The sequence below is a fragment of the Nelumbo lutea genome, chromosome 3 (assembly GCF_056320005.1).
Source record: "Nelumbo lutea isolate HS-2025 chromosome 3, American lotus-T2T, whole genome shotgun sequence".
Taxonomy (NCBI): Eukaryota; Viridiplantae; Streptophyta; class Magnoliopsida; order Proteales; family Nelumbonaceae; genus Nelumbo; species Nelumbo lutea.
In genome coordinates, this window is record NC_142686.1 from 102870992 (window position 1) to 102889505 (window position 18514).

Sequence of the window (18514 nt, forward strand, 5' to 3'; positions counted from 1 at the left end):
TAGTACTCGAACTTTCAAAGTGTAACAATATAGTACCCAAACTTTCAAAATGTGACAATCTAATACCTACCGTTAAGCAATCCGTAAATCAACCATTAAGTGACATTTGAAAAGTAAAAAATGCCCTTTGAATGCCACCTAATTCTCTTTATCAACAATCCAAACGTTGACAAAAAACTAAACAGTCCCAAATCCTAGCCTCTTCTATTCAAAAAGTTGGTGATTATTTAGAAGAATCTAGAATTTGGGACTGTTCATTTTATTGTCAATGTTTGAATGGTTGATAAAGAGAATTAGATGGCATTCTTAGGGCATTTTTGACTTTTCAAATGTCACTTAATAGTTGATTAACGGACTAATTAACGGCATGTACTAAATTGCCACATTTTGAAAGCTTGGATACTGGATTGTCATATTTTGAAAGTTCAGGTATTGATTAAGAATTTTCCCTTTAATAAATGACCATTTCTATTATTTAGCATGGGCTTAACAAATCCCATAGATCAACAGCATAGACTGTTGAGACAGTTTATGGGCTGGGCACCGGGCAATTCACCTATTCAAGCCCATGCTTTGGTTTTTACTCAAAATAAATTAAGATGTAATTACTAATTTACCCATTTATGAATAACGTGGCATTTTCAGTAATTTTCTCAACAGCGTAGGCTGTTGCCCCCAACTGCAAGGTTTTCCACGGGTACCCGCTAGTATCTAATATGATAATGGATTTTAGCCGATAGAAAGAGCAAGTCGCGATTAAAAAGATGGGCGTCCAACTTTTCAGGATTTCCCCTTTCTCATCTCCCAGAATATTAATTCCCACTCCTAGCACCCACCTGACCCGATTCCTCGGCCACATTCATTCTCGCGGAGGCTCTATTTCTGGTTGTCTCCACGAATCCGGGTTCAAATCTTCGTCAAAATCTGTATCTCCTGCAATTTCCGCAACTGGGTTTGGTAGGTACGTTCAGCAGAAGACGAGAAGCTTGAGAGGTGGAGTGGTATCCATGGCTGCACCTGGTTCTGTTCAGAAATCCGAAGAAGAGTGGCAGGCAATTCTCACCCCAGAGCAGTTCCGGATTCTGCGGCAGAAAGGAACCGAGTAAGATTTACAAAATTGAGCCTTTACCAGTTCAACTGTAGACGTTTTCCTTATGGAGTTTCTGTGGTTTGGGTCTGGCTGTTAATCGTGTTCTGGATTTTGACATGCGTATTCGCTTATCGAAGTACGTGATTCTGTTCTGCTTTCTTCTGGATAAATGTTTGGGTAGTCGCATTGGTACTTTTAGTCCGTTTAATCGAGATTGACTTTTGATATCCCCTTCCAATCGTTGAGATTTGGTTGCTTTAAATTTTGATATACTCTGCACGATAGCCTGCATTTTTGAATGCCAAGCTCTTATCTTATGACCAATTCCCTTACCGCTGCTGGAGATTCTCAAAGTTTTGTCATAGGAAATCTAACTTAGATAAAATTTTATATATCATTTCCAACAGACTATTGGTCATATCATCTTGATGATTCCCGAATCTAATTACATTTTATATTGATATTTGTTAGTTCATCTTGTTTTGTGCTTGCTTCCTTGTCTAGTTGTGTGTTTTTACTTGTTATCTTAACATGGCTAGATCATGACATTAGAGAATAGCTAGTTCCTTACGTATGGACCTTTAAAGACAATTATGAAATAGCCATATGCTCCTATATAGAAAGCAATTGTAGTTGGGATAGATAAATTACCAACTACCTGTGATTGATCTTTTCTGAATAAGTGAATATTTCCACCGATAGTCCTGTTGTGCTTTAACTAGTTATTTCTCTTAGATTTTGTAGTGAGTTTAGTAACACTAGATTACTTTACAGACTCGGCAGTCTTGGTTGTATTTTACTTTGTTTTTTATTATCTCCTGGATGACGATATGTTTTGCTCTGAGCCACGTCATCAATAAAATGTTTAGCCAAGAGTTGAGTTGGTTGACATCTTGCAGGCATCCATGAGTTTGGGGACTTGGGGTTGAAGCTCAATCTTTCTGAAAATAAAAGGGACAGAATTTCTTGGTTTTTTTCATTAGATGCATGTGAATAATATTTATAATGAAGGTTATTCGTCTGCTGACAAAGTACATAACAATTGTTGCCTCTCTTTGCATGCACTTATTTGCAGGAAGGTACCACCGAAGGTGGCTCTCCTGCTTCCAAATCCCACATCCATTCATGCTTTCTGTTTTTGCTCATTGTCCAAATTACGTTAATGTCTCTATAACAAAATGTAGATTTTTCCCACTAACTAGGTTGAAATCCCACATTTCCATGGTTCTCATCTTGATTCCATAATCTGCTTTTGCTTTTTGCAAATGAAGTTAACTCTTTTTTTCCCAAAGGGAGTTCCAAGTAAGTGGCTTTCTTCATAGTGGAAAGTTCCATATGTAGTAAGTAGTTTGCATGGCAAGTGTCTTTTGTGGTATTCTGTCAATTTATTATCTCTTTGTTTTTATGAATCCTCAAAAGGAGGTGTGCAAGTTAGAAAAGATTATGAGAGATTTCTTGTGGGAACTGGGTGGACTGACCGGTTAAGTGGGAACTCTTTGTAAAAGGAAGGATATGGGGCTTAGCAAAGAAGAATATAGCATAGTTGGGTACATGGTTGTGGATATTGCCTCTGGAAGGGGAAAGACCATGGAATTGGGTAGTGGAGGGCTTATGTGGACATGATAGCAATGGGCGGGATGCTGGTATCTCGTGGTATCGCCTTTTAAGGCTATTCATGGTGTTCTTCCTCGGTTCTTAAGCCATATAAGGTATGATATGTATATTGGAGACAAAGTACTCTTTGGGGAAGATATTTGGGTGGGCAACTCTCCTCTTAAGGTTCTTTTTCCCTCCTTATACTCTCCTGCACATACAGAGAGACAGTTTCCAAGATTTGAACCCTGGTCACCCAGGTTGCAATGGAGCAACCCAACCATTGCACCAAGGCCCTCCCTCATCTGTGTGAGAACCAATAAGCTCTTAAAATTGCTTTATGGTTTTTTTTGGCAGTAGGATCATTACAAGAATCTTAATCATATGTATAACTCATATGCTGCATTTGATTAGAGTGCAAATGCAAATATGTTCAGTTCATGAAAATGCAAACTTGGTTTGGTTGTGCATCAACAAATTTTGTATTCTTACAAAACGTACTTTGCTCCCATTTGGAAGGCAAAAATGTCAGGAAAATAAATTACTTTCATTTTCAATACAAAAATATATTCTTAGCAAAAACCTACAAAACTGAATGGGAGTGCAAATTTTCTTTGGTTCATCATTTGCACTCTTACTAAATACAGCCATAGAGAATAGATACCTTTGGAGTTCATGTTGACTGATGTGGTGTTAGGTGTTAGGTGCTGTGGTGTTTCAAGCTGGAATGTTTCAGCTTGAATGATTGTTTTGGAAGTGGTGTTTCTTAATCCTAGTAAGGTGGGTGGTTGCTTTTGGGCTTCCCAGTCTATGGGTGGCTTTTCTTGTGCTTCCTTTTTCACATTCTTAACTTTGTCCAATCCCCTTCTGCTGTCTTTTCCCATGAAGGAAGTATGGAATGTTGTCATTTCTCCTAAAGTTAGTGCATTTTGTTTGGGTTGTCTTCCACAGAGGAATTAAAATTTGTGACATGTTGCAAAGGAAGAGAACCAACTGGTATATTTCTCCTAACCGATGTTCATGTGCAAATAAATGGTGAGATCACTTACCATTTACTAATTTCTTGTCAATTTGTTTGCTGTGTTTGGGATTGATTTCTGTTCTTTTTGAGAGAAGGTTGACTTTCCCTGTTGGCTTGGACAGATTGTTTGGGGCAAATACGTTCAGGTGGCTAAAGAGAAATGTAAAATAAGAGTAAACAGAGGAAGAAGAAGAATTTGTTTTATTATTCATCAATCTCATATGTATATATACAAGTTACAAATTCTATGTTAGGAAAGAATATATTAGGAAAGAAGACTAATCAAATTCCTACAAATCAGTCCTACAATCAAGGTAAATCATATCTCCCTAGTATTTACTTCCTATTTTAATTATACAGTCTGTAACATCATATCTCCCTAGTATTTACTTCCTATTTTAATTATACAGTCTGTAACATCTTCCTATTTTAATTATACAGTCTGTAACACACCCCCTCAAGCTGGAGCATAGATATTAATCATGCCCAGCTTGTTACAAAGATAATCAACCCTAACCCCATTAAGAGCCTTCGTGAAGATATCTCCTAGTTGTTCTCCTGTTTTCACATAACCGGTGGAAATCAAACCTTGCTGAATCTTTTCATGAACGAAATGGCAATCAATCTCGATATGCTTAGTTCGTTCATGAAAAACAGGATTAGATGCAATGTGAAGAGCAGCTTGGTTATCACGCCACAACTTGGCTGGTATTGAAGTTTTAAGACCTACTTCAGTCAAAAGTTGATATATCCACATTATTTCACACACAGACTTGGCCATAGCTCTATATTCCGATTCTGCACTCGAACGTGAGACAACATTCTGCTTCTTGCTTTTTCATGAAACTAGATTCCCTCCAACAAATACACAATAGCCTGAAGTAGACCTTCGGTTTTCCTTGGATCTTACCCAGTCAGCATCTGAAAAAATTCAATTCTAGTATGACCATGATTGCCATACAAAATTCCTCGCCCAGGTGCACCTTTTAAGTAGCACAAAATTTGTTCTACTGCTGTCCAGTGATTAACTGTTGGAGATGACATGTACTGACTCACCACACTAACTGAATACGCAATATCTGGACAAGTTACAGTAAGATAATTCAACTTTCCAACCAATCTTCTATATCTCTCAGGATCTTCAAATAATTCACCATCTTTTGTGAGCTGCAAGTTAGGAACCATTGGAGTGCTACATGGCTTAGCTCCCAACTTTCCTGTCTCAGACAACAAGTCAAGTACATATTTCCTTTGAGATAAGAATATTCCCTTCTTACTTCTTGTTACCTCAACACCCAAGAAGTATTTCAACATTCCCAAATCTTTGGTATGAAACTGAGTGTGGAGAAAGGGTTCAAGGGATGAAATCCCTGTAGTATCACTCCCTATAATGACAATATCATCCACATACACAACTAACAAAATGATGCCGGCAGCAGAGTGCTTGAAGAAAACAGAATGATCAGACTTACTTTTCTTCATACCAAAATTCTCGACTGCCTGACTAAACTTTCCAAACCAGGCGCGAGGACTCTGCTTCAACCTGTATAGAGACTTATGAAAATAGCAAACTTTCCCATACTCCCCCTGAGCAACAAAGCCAGGCGGTTGCTCCATATAAGCTTCCTCTTGAAGATCCCCATGAAGAAAAGCATTCTTGATGTCTAACTGATGAAGGGGCCAATTATAAGTAGTTGCCATAGAAATAAACAACCTGACAGAAGTAAGTTTAGCAACAGGAGAAAAGGTATCAGAATAATCCACTCCATAAGTCTGAGCATATCCTTTAGCAACAAGACGGGCTTTCAATCGGGCAATGGACCCATCAGGATTGACTTTAACTGTAAACACCCATTTACACCCAATAGCCTTTTTATTTGCAGGTAAATTTACCAAGGTTCAAGTACCATTGTCCTCTAAAGCATTCATCTCTTCAATCATAGCATTACGCCATCTAGGGTGAGAAAGGGCTTCTTTAACAGTCTTAGGAACAGAGATAGAATCAAGAGATGCAATAAAAGAACAAGAAGAAGACGACAAATGATTATAAGACACAAATGAAGATACTGGATAAGTACACTTACGCTTACCTCTACGAAGAGCAATAGGAAGATCATCATTAGAGACTGGTTCTGATGGCGAAGGAACATGATTAGTTGAGACCGGATCTGCCGACGAAGGAGCTGGTGCAGGACATGGATCCGGAGGGGTTGGTCACCGAGAATAAACCTGTACTGTAGGTGGCTTAGGCCTGGCAGGAGCAAATTCAATAGGATGTGAATTAGATGATGTGACAATATAAATTAACAAATCATCATCCTCCCCCTGACTTGAATGAGGAGTAGATGGAAAGAAAGGTGTATCTTCTAGGAAATTAATATCACCTGATACAAGATATCTGTGAAGAGTAGGACAGTAACATCTATACCCTTTTTGAACACGAGAATACCCAAGAAAAACACACTTCAAAGATTTTGGATCTAGTTTGGTAACCTGAGGACAAACATCCCGAACAAAGCATGTACACCCAAATACCCTAGGCTCAATAGGAAACAATGTTTTATTTGGAAACAGAACATGATAAGGAGTCTTACCCTGAAGGACAGATGAAGATATACGGTTAATCAAAAAACATGCTGTGGAAACTGCATCAACCCAGAAAGGTTTAGGAACCTTCATTTGAAATAACAAAGCTCTTGCAGTTTCAAGAAGGTGTCTATTTTTCCATTCAGCAACCCCATTTTGAGATGGTGTATCTACACAAGAAGTTTGATGAAGAATGCCATGCTGAAGCATGTAAGTTTGAAAGGATTCTGACAAGTACTCCTTAGCATTATCACTTCTCAATATTTGTATAGAAACATTAAATTGAGTTTTAACTTTAGCACAGAAAGCAGAAAAATGAGAAAACACCTCAGAACGATTTTTCATTAAATATAACCATGTCATACGAGAGTAATCATCAACAAAAGTAACAAAATACTTAAACCCAGTTTTGGACTCAACTAGACACAGACTCCAAACATCTAAATGGACTAATTCAAAAGGAGCACTAGCTCGTTTATTGACTCTAGGACTCGAACTAAGATGATGGTGTTTAGCAAATTGACAAGATTCACAATTTAATGACGACAAACTCTGAAATTGAGGACAAATTTGCTTTAACACATGCAGAGAGGGGTGGCCCAACCGACAATGTGCTTCAAAAGGGGTTACAACTCTAGAACAGGCTATGGATCTTGGAACTTGTGTATCAAGGATGTAGAGACCTCCAGACTCATGTCCCTTACCAATAATCTTCTTCATCGTAAGATCCTTAAATAAACAATAATCAGGAAAAAATGAGACACAACAATTAAGGGTACGAGTGAGTTTGCTAACAGAAATTAAATTAAATGGTAACTGAGGTAAACTAAGAATAGATGACAAAGGAAGTGATGGTGTTGAACTAATTGTGCCAAACCCAATAACACAAGATGTTGACCCATCTGCTAAAGTAACAGGAGATGTAGATTTATGTGACTGAAAGGTGGAAAACAGACTTGAATTACCTGTCATATGATATGTAGCTTCAGAATCAATGACCCATTTTGAAGAGGAGGAAACAAGACATGTATTGGGTTTACCTGACTCGACGATGGAAATAACATGAGTAGATTGATGTTTCAATGATTCATGGTACTGAGCAAATTTGGCATATTCGTCTACAGATATCATAACAGACTTCTCAGAAGTATCCGTGGTGGATGCAATATGGGCTGACTGAGTTTTCTTATTCTGCAACTTCCTGCAATCCTACTTCATATGTCCTGGCTTATGACAGTAATGACACACTATCTCTCCTAACTCCTGTCCACGAGTATTAGAATTCCTGTCATAGTTACTTGACCTACCACTACCACTCTTGTATTGCTGTCTCCCTGATTCATATGTATTATTGCGGCTGACAAGGGCACTACTAGGCTGAACAGGTGGAGAACATTTTGTACGAAGGACCCTACTGAAAGCATCTTGTAGAGAAGAGATCTCTGAACTGGAAAGAATCTGAGATTTAGCTGTCTCAAATTCAGAAGGTAGGCCAGCTAAAAAACTCATAACAGCCATCTTTTCTCGCTGAGCTTGTTGAACAGTCACATCAGTATTAAACGGAAGCAACATATTAAGTTCTTCATATGTTTTCTTGAAATCCATGAAATATCTTGTAAGAGATCTATCGCCTTTGTCTGCTCTGTAAAAGGCTTTGCACACATCATAAATGCGGGAAATATTTCCCTTTCCGAAGTACAAGAACTATAGATAGTTCATTAATTCCTTAACAAATCCATAGTGAGTGACTAAACCAACCACCTCACTTTCAATGGAGTTGCGTATCTGCAAGAACAAACGGGCATCCTCCCTCAACCACGACTTTCTCAAGTCATCATTAGGAGGGTCATCAGTCAAATGGTTATCCATAGCAATACTCAGGAAATATAGTTGAACAGTTTTACTCCAATCCAGATAATTAGAGCCATTAAGCTTATGCTCAGTTATTTTTGACATCACTGGAACAACATCCGACATAACTACTGATTTCTTATTTGCCATAATCTCAAAATTCAAACAAACAGAATATTTTGAACACCGAAAATCAACAGAGCACACCTGTTGAAAACACCGGAATGGATATGCACGTAACAAAGCACAAATATGTGCTATACAGGACGAGGCGAACCAAAAGACAACGACCGAAAAAATTTTCCAGTGACAGATGGGCCTCCACGTGCCGACGTGTGTGACTGTGGCAGAATCTTCAGGCGGTGCGTGAGACACACGCGCAGGGCTGCTGACTGCCGGACTTTGCAGAGACTAGATGCTCTGACTGCTCCAAGGAAGTGACCCGAAACACCCAGAAATTTTCCTCTACCTACTGTTTACTTAAAAAAAAACAAAAGGGCAGGCAGAGACTAGATGCTCTGATACCATGTAAAATAAGAGTAAACAGAGGAAGAAGAAGAATTTGTTGTATTATTCATCAATCTCGTATGTATATATACAAGTTACAAATTCTATGTTAGGAAAGAATATATTAGGAAAGAAGACTAATCAAATTCCTACAAATCAGTCCTACAATCAAGGTAAATCATATCTCCCTAGTATTTACTTCCTATTTTAATTATACAGTTTGTAACATCTACCTATTTTAATTATACAGTCTCTAACAAGAAGAAAGAGAATAATGTGGAGATGTACAAGTTGCTGTGATTTGGACTATTTAGTAGGAACAGAATGCACAGATCTTCGAGGAGAACAAAAGACATAAGGAGGCAATACTTGAAAACATCACAGTGAATGTGACACATTGAAATGAAGATATTAGATCTATTTTACTTCATAGTGGATGAAATCTTTGGAAATTAGGGATCAGTAGTAGGATCTTCATAAAAAAGAACTAATAAGGGATTGGACACCATAGAATAGGGGATTGTTGAAGGTGAAATTTGATGGAAGCAGTCTTGGCAATCCAGGGCCATCTGGATTAGGGGGAGTAATAAGCGATGATAATAGAGTGATACTTGTATGGGGTCAACACATGCTGTGAGTGGTTGACATTGTATGTTTTTAAATGCTGCTTTAATGAAAGTTACCGTTTCAAATCAAAAAAGTGATGACAATGGAGTCATACTTGCAATGTTTTTTGGCCCAATAAGTGAGGGAAACTCAATCAATTCACAACTTATGCTGGCAGTGTCTAGGGTGCAAAAGTCTAAGGAATAGGAGTTGAAAGACTGGTTGTTGAAGGAGATTCCGAAGTAGTAACTGGTTGGTTGATGAAGGATGGCAATACTTTAATGGATTTATAGATACAAAATAAGACGCTTTAGATGGTATTCAAGGACTATGCAGTTAACATTTCAATGGGTACAAAGATCAGCTAACAGTTTGGCTGATGTTCTTGCCAAAGAAGGGTCTAATATGCATGAGTTATTTAGGACTCAAATGTAAAAGAAACTGTTGTGGAAATAGAGAAAGTAACAGTGCAGGAAGTTTTATTATAGTTTCAAAAACAAAGGCACCATTAAGTTCTACGTAGAACAAAGTGGGAATGCCTCCCAAGTACAATAAACATCATTTTGATGTTTCCTCCCATGCTCATTAATAGATTAAGAAAATTGCAAAGGAAGGGAGCTAAAATAACTTATTCCCAGAGTCTATCGACTTACACCCAAAATATAATAGTAATTTTAACTGAGCCCAAAAGATAGAATTCCTATTCACCCCTTGCCTAGCTAGACAATCTACAAATGAGTTTGCACTTCGCTTTACCCAAGTGCATCGAACCTCAGTATCCTTAGACAACCAATTGAATTTCCTCTTTTCATTGCTGTAGTTCTAGATCCTAGAATTGTCATCTTTTAGCCAACTTAGCCAACTCACCACGATTTCAGAGTCTCCTTCTATGATCAGTTTGCTGATATTCATATCTTTAGCTCTTTGTACCCCTTTTAGAGCTGCTAGTATCTCAGCCCTCAATGAGTCTCCCACTCCAATTGGGCCAGAGAACATGGCTAGTAAGTTCCCTTTTTCATCCCTTAAAATTCCCCCTATTTCAGAGGGCCTTGGGTTGCCCATGCTGCTGCCATCAAAATTCAGTTTAGCAAAACTAGGAGGTGGAAGGTTCCAGCAAGAACTAGAGACCATCTTAACTGGTGTTGATTGTGCAATTTCCCTCCACTTCCTAAACAAATCATCTATTGAGAAATCTGAAAACATATCCAGAGTTTTTAACCAATGTGTCACCCTTATATGAGTTACCTCCAAAATTTCTTCCAAACTTCTCTCCTTTTCTGAAAAAAAAATCCTTGAATTTCTTTCTTCCCAGATAGTCCAGCAAATTGATGCCCTGACACATTTCCACATAACCTTAGCCCCTTTTGTCGACCAGATAGAAGGGGTGGAAGTAAACAGGTTTTGCACATTCATTGGGGGAGTCCACCTGCACCCAAACAAAGAAGTAAACTATTCCCAACAAAAACTCCCAACCTTCGGAGGAATAGGTTGACACCACACCTCTTTAACTGGGAAGGACAGCCTAAGAAAAACAACTGGCTAGGTTAGGGCTTTACAGAATGAAGCACAAGCAAAGGAACCTGAGGGGGTGATTGTCCAAATTCTACTATCTATCTTTGATGGCTCTAGGAACACCCCATCAAGCATGGAAAGTAAGGATAAAGTACAGTCTAACTTTATGTCCCTTATGTCTCTTCTCAAACCCAAGTTCCAACCAAACCTAGAGGTTAAGTTAGAGGATACAAGGAATTTGGAAACCGGTTCATTCTTAAGGGTAGATAAAGCAAAAATAGTCGGAAATTGATCTTTCAAAGGAGAACCCCCAACTGAAACATGTTCCCAAAATTTAATGAAATTGATTGAGTGCAAATCATACCTGATCCAAGGAGAGAACAAAGGCAAAATAGCTTCAATGGCTTTCCAAGAAGATGCCCTTATAGTCCTAGCTAGAATCCCAGAGTCCCATCGATTGTCTACAAGCCCATGAGTACTACCCACTATCTTAGTCCACCACTTTTCTTTTTCCAATGAAAATCTCCACAACCATTTCCCCAATAATGCCATCTTTTCCATGTGTTCCCAATACCTAGGCCTCCATCTTTCTTGCACCTGCACACCATCTTCCACCCAACCCTATGGTCCTTTTTCTCATCCCCCAGTTCCCAAAGGAAATCTCTCATTAACTTTTCTACCTTACCAGCCACCCCTGCTAGCACCTTGAAAATTGACAGAAAGTAAATAGACAGGTTTGCTAAGGAAGACCTAATTAGAGTGATTCTCTCTCCAAGAGAAAGATGATTTTTCTTCCAAGTGGCAAACCTCTTTTCAAATCTTTATACAACCAGAATCCAGAACTCTCCTTTGTAAGGATTATCTCCCAAAGGCAGACCAAGGTAGTTTATAGGCCAATTAGACATTGCACACTCCAAAATGTCTACATACTCAAGAATCTCCCCCTCCCCCAAGTTGACTCCTACTATACAACTTTTCTCGAAATTCACTTTAAGATTTGACATTTGCTCAAAGAGTTGTACAGTGAGCTTCAGATTCTTTATCCTATCAGGGTCTCCTCCTTCACAAAAAAGTATTGTATCATCTGCAAACTGCAAATGTGTAAGTGGTATGTTCTCCCTTCCCACTCCCCACCCCCTGATTAAATTTCTAGAATCTACTCTAGAGATTAGCCTCCCCAAAACTTCTGCAACCAAGGTAAACAAAAAGGAGAGAGGGGGTCTCCTTGTCTAATCCCTCTCAAAGCTGGAAAGAAATCCACCACTATCCCATTCACCAAGATGGAGTATTAACAAGACCTAATACAACCCATCACCCATGTGCACCATTTGTCTCCATACCCAAAGTTAATCATCATCTCCAATAGGAATGACCAATCTACCAAGTCATGCCTTTTCCAAATCCAATTTGCAAACCACCCCTTTTTTCTTAGATCTCTTAAAGTCCTCAACACTCTCAATTGTTATAAGTATTTCATCTATTATCTGCCTCTCCTTTACAAAGGCTCCTTGGTTATTTTCTATAATTGTTGGGAGCACCTTCTTGATCCTAATGGACATACCTTTATAATAATCTTATACAAACTATTAACAAGGCTGATTGGTCTGTAATCCCTTGGATGGTTTGCTTCTCTTTTCTTGGGCACCAAGGCAATGAAGGTGGAGTTCAATCCTGGATTAATCACTCATCTATTATGAAATTCATCAAACACCATCAATAGATCATCTTTCAATATCTCCCAACAGTCCTGATAAAAAGGCCATAGTAAATCCATCTGGGCTTGTTGCCTTTGATCTATCCATAGAGAACGCTGCCTCCTTTATTTCTTCCACGTTAAATTTTCTCTCCAACCACTCCCTATCCTCTAACCCCAAAGTTGGCCATTCCAACCCCTCAAGCCACACCCTATTATTTAGGGGTCTTCTAAATATAGACCTAAAATGATCTGCAAAAGCCCCAACAATCTGTCTTTGATTGGATATTGTTGCCCCTTCAATTTTTAGACTTGAGATGAAATTTTTTCTCCTTCTCCCATTTGCCACAACATGAAAGAATTTAGTATTTCTATCCCCCTCTCACAAAACCTGATATGTTCTTTGAATGTTAAAGTCAAATCATGGGTGGGGAATAGTCCTCTTAAGGACCTGTTTCCTTCCCTGTATGCCCTCTCGGAGTTTAAAAATAAGCCAATTTCTTTTTTTCATCACCTCTTCTTCCTCCAATTCTGGGTTTGGGTGGAACCTGGGATTGAGGAGGGCTGTGAAGAACTCTAACTTCCAGTGTCTTGAGCCTTCTTGATCTCCTTGATAGTGTTTTCATTGGCCCCTCAAAGGTAGACTCTAGAACCTGGACCTCGACTCCCACGGGCTCTTTTTCTTGTGCTTCCTTTTTCAGAGTCTTGTGTTAGTTCACCAATCCCGCAACCTCTCCTTTCCTGGTTAATGAGGTTTGGTGCAAAGCAATCCCTCCTAGGGTTGGGTGTTTTTGTTGGGAAGCCTATCTGGAAAGATTCAATACTGGTGACTTGCTTCAAAAGAAGAGACCCAATACATGCTTATCACCTCACTAGTGTGTTCTATGCAAAGCGGATGGGGAGACTGGGTTTCACTTATTGGTGTCATGCCAATTTGCAAAGTCAATTTGGGAATGGGCTTTTTCTCTCTTTGGGCGCAGGGGGAACCCTTCATCAGATTTGCAGAGCCTATTTTCTCCTTCTTTGTTTAGGTGGCGCGGGAAAAGGGAAGGATAATGTGGAGAGGTCTGAGGGCTGCAATTTGTTGGTCCTTACGGGAAGAGAGAAATCTTAGAATCTTCTCGGATAAGGAGAGAGGGGCTGAGGAATTGAGGGCTGTACAGTGGCTGAAATCAATAGAGTTATTCACAGACTACACAGTGGATGACTTGTTAAGGAAGTGGGGTGAGGTTGCAAGTTGTATGAAGTCCAAATCAGTCGTGAAGGTGTTTTGGACACCCCCACTGGCTGGATTCCTAAAACTGAACTTTGATGGGAGTTGTAGGGGGAATCCTGGACAGTCAGGGATTGGGGGTGTCTTTAGGGATGAGAACGGAGTCATTTCAGCCATGTTCTCAGGTCCAATTGGAGTGGGGGATTCTCTTAGAGCTGAGATCTTGGCAGTTATGGAAGGTGTTCAGAAAACTAAGGAAATGGACGTCAGAAAACTCATAATAGAAGGGGACTCGGAGGTGGTAATAGGGTAGCTGAGGAAAGACAACTGCGGACTATGGAAGTACAGCAATGAGAAAAGAAAGTTCAAGTGGCTGGTGTGGGAAATGGAAATCAGGTTGAGTTGGGTTAATAGATCATCTAACTCTATAGCTTATGGCTAGCTAAACAGGGGACTGAAAGGGATGTAATGTTTTGGGCTAAGTTGTAATCATTTTAGTTCTTTTTTCCTTTCTTTCTTTGATGACTTAATGGAAGACAAGAGTGTTTGTCTTCCTTGATGTAACTATTCCTATCATATTTCAATGAAATTTATGAAGTTGTTATTGATAAAAAAAATGTTAAACGTGAAATCACCTATGTGGCACTTACATGAAGACAAAACAGGAGCACAATACCATGGTACCCCCTCTCTAAAAAAATTAATAAAAAAAGAAAGAAATAATACCAAGGCTGTTGATGTAATTTTCCTGTCCACATAAGAGTTGTTCGAACTTTAGAAACCAGAGTTAACACTGAATTAGCATCATTTGTTCTTCTTTAGTGAGAGATCTTCATTACATTGGATGCAGCAGCAAGAGCAAATGCGGTATTTCCTTTTGGGTCAGTTTAAGTTACAGTTTTTGTTATGGTTTTGGTGCTTCTTGTTATAGTTGAAATCATACACAGGTACCCGGGCACTGGAGAATACGACAAGTTTTTTGGTGAAGGGATTTATAACTGTGCAGGTTGTGGGACTCCACTCTATAGATCCACCACAAAGTTCAATTCCGGCTGTGGCTGGCCAGCTTTCTATGAAGGCCTCCCTGGAGCTATAAATCGCACTGTAAGATTCATTACCTTAGCACAAGTGGGTCTTCTTGCTCAATTATTTTCTTTAATCTTGTATGTCTGTTTTTGGTGCATTTTTGCCAGCCCGACCCAGATGGGATGAGAACTGAAATTACATGCGCAGCTTGCGGTGGTCATTTAGGTCATGTTTTCAAAGGGGAGGGTTTCCGAACACCTACTGATGAACGCCATTGCGTGAACAGTATCTCCATCAAGTTCGTTCCTGCATCCTCCTCTCCGTCCCTGTGAAATTTATATTGTAGATGTTGCTTCTATGCATGCAGATATTAGTTCTGTTGATGAAATTTGGACTGTGATGATAATATGATACTCTATGGCTTTGAACTTGGAGCAAATTTAATGTCTGTATAAATTGGTTAGAACCAAGAACATCATCAATTCATCATCTAAGCATTGTCCCAGCTATAAGGGGTCGGCTACATGAAACCCAATTCCACCATTCCGTTCTGTTCAGTGCCATATCCATCCGTTTGAACAAAAAACACCCGCAACCATTTAGAAATAAAAAAAAAAGGGAACATCTATTTTCGCAGGCTTTTTCCCCCTTCTATCATTTTCAGGAGGGAAGCTTTCTCTGTGCCATGGATGAAAGTTTTCTTTTTGTTCTTGGAAAAAACGTAGGTGACACTGTGACAGGTGACTTAACAGTGACTGTATCGATATGCTGCAGATGATCATCACCATGACCATGGGGTGACTTAACAGTTCTAACACGAGCTGTGGCCAGAGAGAAGTCCATGAGTCCATTCAAATCTCTAACGAAGCTTTCACATCTTGGGTATGCCATGCCATGTTTCCATTTGTTCCGCTTATGCCAATTCCAAATTTACGTGTGCATTAGAAATTCTGAACAGGCCCGACCGCCCAAGTTGCAGAGGTCAACAGCATCATCTGATGCTCACGACAGTGCGACGAAAACTTTATTATGGATAAAGTTTAAGGCCTGACCTGAAGGCTGAAATGGTCGAAATTCTTTATTCTATGGGTGACGTCGACGGACCTTGCCATATCCCACGCCTCCATCCCAGGAGGCGCCGACTGAGCATCTCAGCTACAGCTACTGGGTCATCGGCCAGAAAGCCGACTGTCAATTTCCCACTAAACTTGGATAACAACATAACCCAGTCAAGTTTTTACAGCTCATCTAGTTTCCTTCTTGCCAGCTCCGTAACGCCTTTTCCCATGTTAGATAAAGGGAAAAAGGGTTCAGGTTCAGCCTTCTGGGATTAAATAATTTCCAACCCAGACTTTACGTGGGGATGAGATCAAACAACACAGAAGACAAAACTGGATTACCCAACAACACAGAAGACAAAACTGGATTACCCAATTTGGGTGTTTGTTCTAAAACCAGCTCTAGGGATAGGTTTAGTCAGGTTGACGGATCGGGAGTTGACATTCTATGGTATGGGCCCTCGTTCACCTTTCACATGAACCTTCCAATAGAAATTCATCACATCATCCTAAATGGTTTTAGGATATTTTTTTACCAATATGGTTTTAGGAAATTTAACGGTAGTTAAACAATATTTAGGGTTATCTTGAAGCAGTGACATTGCAGTCTTGAACCAATCAATTCCCTTTTTGTAACATGAAACCAAATCGGCGGTAGGTTTCCAAGGATGCATCCTCTCTCTCTCTCTCTCTCTCTCTCTCTTTTTTGTCCCTGCTCTCCTTCTAATTCACTCATTTCTTTGTCGTTAACTGCAGTTGCAAATTTCTACTGAAATGTTCATGTGAGGGGGGAAAGAAAGGGTCTATAGAATGTTAGCTGTGGGATCAAGTTCCAAAACACTTGAAAAGGCTTACAAAGGACGCAAAGGCGCATTATAGATTATAAAAGTTACAGTGTTGGAGGATTATGATTTCCACTGAATGAAGATATCATTTACAAGTTGCAGTGCGAAAAGAAGGCGGATCAAACAAGGCAAGCGAGTGACACCCAATTGCAAAGCAGCCTAATGGTCAAGCATCCAAGTTAGAACCATTACAATGGCTACGTGCATCCTCCTCTTCATCGGAATCCGGCAGGTGATCAAAGAAAGCATCCAGGTACCACGGGCATTTCTCGTTCCAGTCTCCCCTGTTGGCGCTGGCTCGCCATTTCTGGTCGGATATCACCTCAGGAGAGAGTCCCCATTCCTGAAGCTCTTCCTCCGAGTGATGAATAGCCAGGCTGTACTCCCCACCCTGTCCCAGTTCCATTACTCGGAACTCACAGTTGCCCAGATTGTTTAGGTATTCGAATTGCTCCACCGTCCACTTGAACCACTTCATTAGGAAGACTCGCAAAGCCAGCCCGTGTGAGATAATCACCAGATTGAGCTCATCGTTGCTGTCATGGTGAAGCCTATTCATGTCTATATCCCTCCACAGCGACTCCAAGAAACCTGTGCGTATATAATTATCAATCAATCTTGAGCCTTAAACTGAATTGTTGACAGAGAGAGAGAGAGATTCTTACTCGAAACTCGATCAAAGACATCGGCTGCGGACTCGCCCTCCGGGAACCGAAAGAAGAAGCGTCCGAACCTCTCCCTGGTCTCTTTAATAGCCTTCATCCTCTCTTCCACCTGAAAATTCCCGAAGTCTTGTTCCCTTATCCGGCATTCCTCTCGTACCCCAATAATCCTCTTCTTTGGTATCGACCTCCCGATCTCACAGAGGGTCGAACGGGTCCGTTGGTATGGTGAAACGTAGAAATAAACCTTCCAATTCTGAGATTGCCCATCATCAGAAATTACGCGACGTATCTTTTCGCCGGCGGCACGGGCCTGGTTGAGGCCCTGAGGGGTTAGAGGGATCTTGTTGTCAGGGGTGTTGGTGTAGGCGGAGCCATCGAGGTTACCTTGGCTCTCTCCATGTCTCACTAGGATAATTCTCTTCGGGAGAAACTTGTGCTCAGGATGAACCATTTCTTCTTCTGTATTACCGAATTGGGTTTCTCTTTTGTGGCGCGCCCTGGGGAGACTATAAATAGATGATGATGATGATGATGATATAGTTTTCTTCTATCGCGGGTTGGTTTTCAGTTTTCTTGGTTTAAAAGCGAATGCTGCTAGAAAAGAATGTATAAAAAGGGAAATTTATATTCATACTGCTTTCCTTCTTACCTGTAAAGCTCTCAAATTCAAAAGCTAATCTAAACTGAACAAGGGTTTGGATAGATTCCATCTAGCACCCATTTCCAGAAGGAGTGAAATTTCCGTTTGAACGACTTCCAATCTACCACCCATGGCCCATTGATCGATCTAATCTTCTTTTTTTCTGATCGTTCACCCGCTTTCGCTTTCTGGTTGGCAGGACAAAGAAACCGGCCCAGATGTCATACCGAGCACGCGGAATGAAGTACGGCGGCTTAGACGCTTCGGTAGTGCTGACCTGAAAGAAGAATTATTAGACTCCCTTCATCACTGGTCCAGCCTGCTTCCTGACATGTAAGCTGGATCTGGATCTGGCTGGAATGGCCTCGGTCAACCACGGATAACCAAGGACGAAACAAAACGGGAGAGTGTTTTGAAATTCAAAACCAAAACGACGCGGAGGCCGAACCGTTTTTGCCTCCGGGTTGTGGGTCATAGGCCCACCGGCCAGATGAACGGTTCAGACCATGCCACGTCAGTATATATATAATTATATTTAGTTTATTTATAAAAATACTAAAAATTGCATGCTACGGCCCTTGAGACGTATAGATCTCGAAAATTTAATC

General features: G+C 40.1%; 2 protein-coding genes and 1 long non-coding RNA gene across 3 annotated transcripts; 2 read left to right on the forward strand and 1 right to left on the reverse strand.

The window, feature by feature from the left end:
- Positions 1-658: 658 nt before the first annotated feature.
- Positions 659-15137, forward strand: LOC148867265 (peptide methionine sulfoxide reductase B5-like). The gene is made up of 3 exons (XM_088975647.1): positions 659-1102; positions 14620-14776; positions 14866-15137. Exons 1-3 carry the CDS (start codon positions 765-767, stop codon positions 15028-15030), a joined length of 660 nt encoding a protein of 219 aa, XP_088831773.1. The 5' UTR covers positions 659-764; the 3' UTR covers positions 15031-15137.
- Positions 15138-16310: 1173 nt separating this feature from the next.
- Positions 16311-17916, forward strand: LOC148867266 (uncharacterized). The gene is made up of 2 exons (XR_016109380.1): positions 16311-16410; positions 16513-17916. It is a non-coding gene; the product is annotated as an uncharacterized LOC148867266 (long non-coding RNA).
- On the reverse strand, positions 16605-17717 carry LOC148867267 (Phosphoglycerate mutase family protein). The gene is made up of 2 exons (XM_088975646.1): positions 17267-17717; positions 16605-17192 (listed from the first exon to the last, which is right to left on the reverse strand). The coding sequence occupies exons 1-2, from the start codon at positions 17715-17717 to the stop codon at positions 16768-16770; spliced, it is 876 nt and encodes a 291-aa protein (XP_088831772.1). The 3' UTR covers positions 16605-16767.
- Positions 17917-18514: the final 598 nt, after the last annotated feature.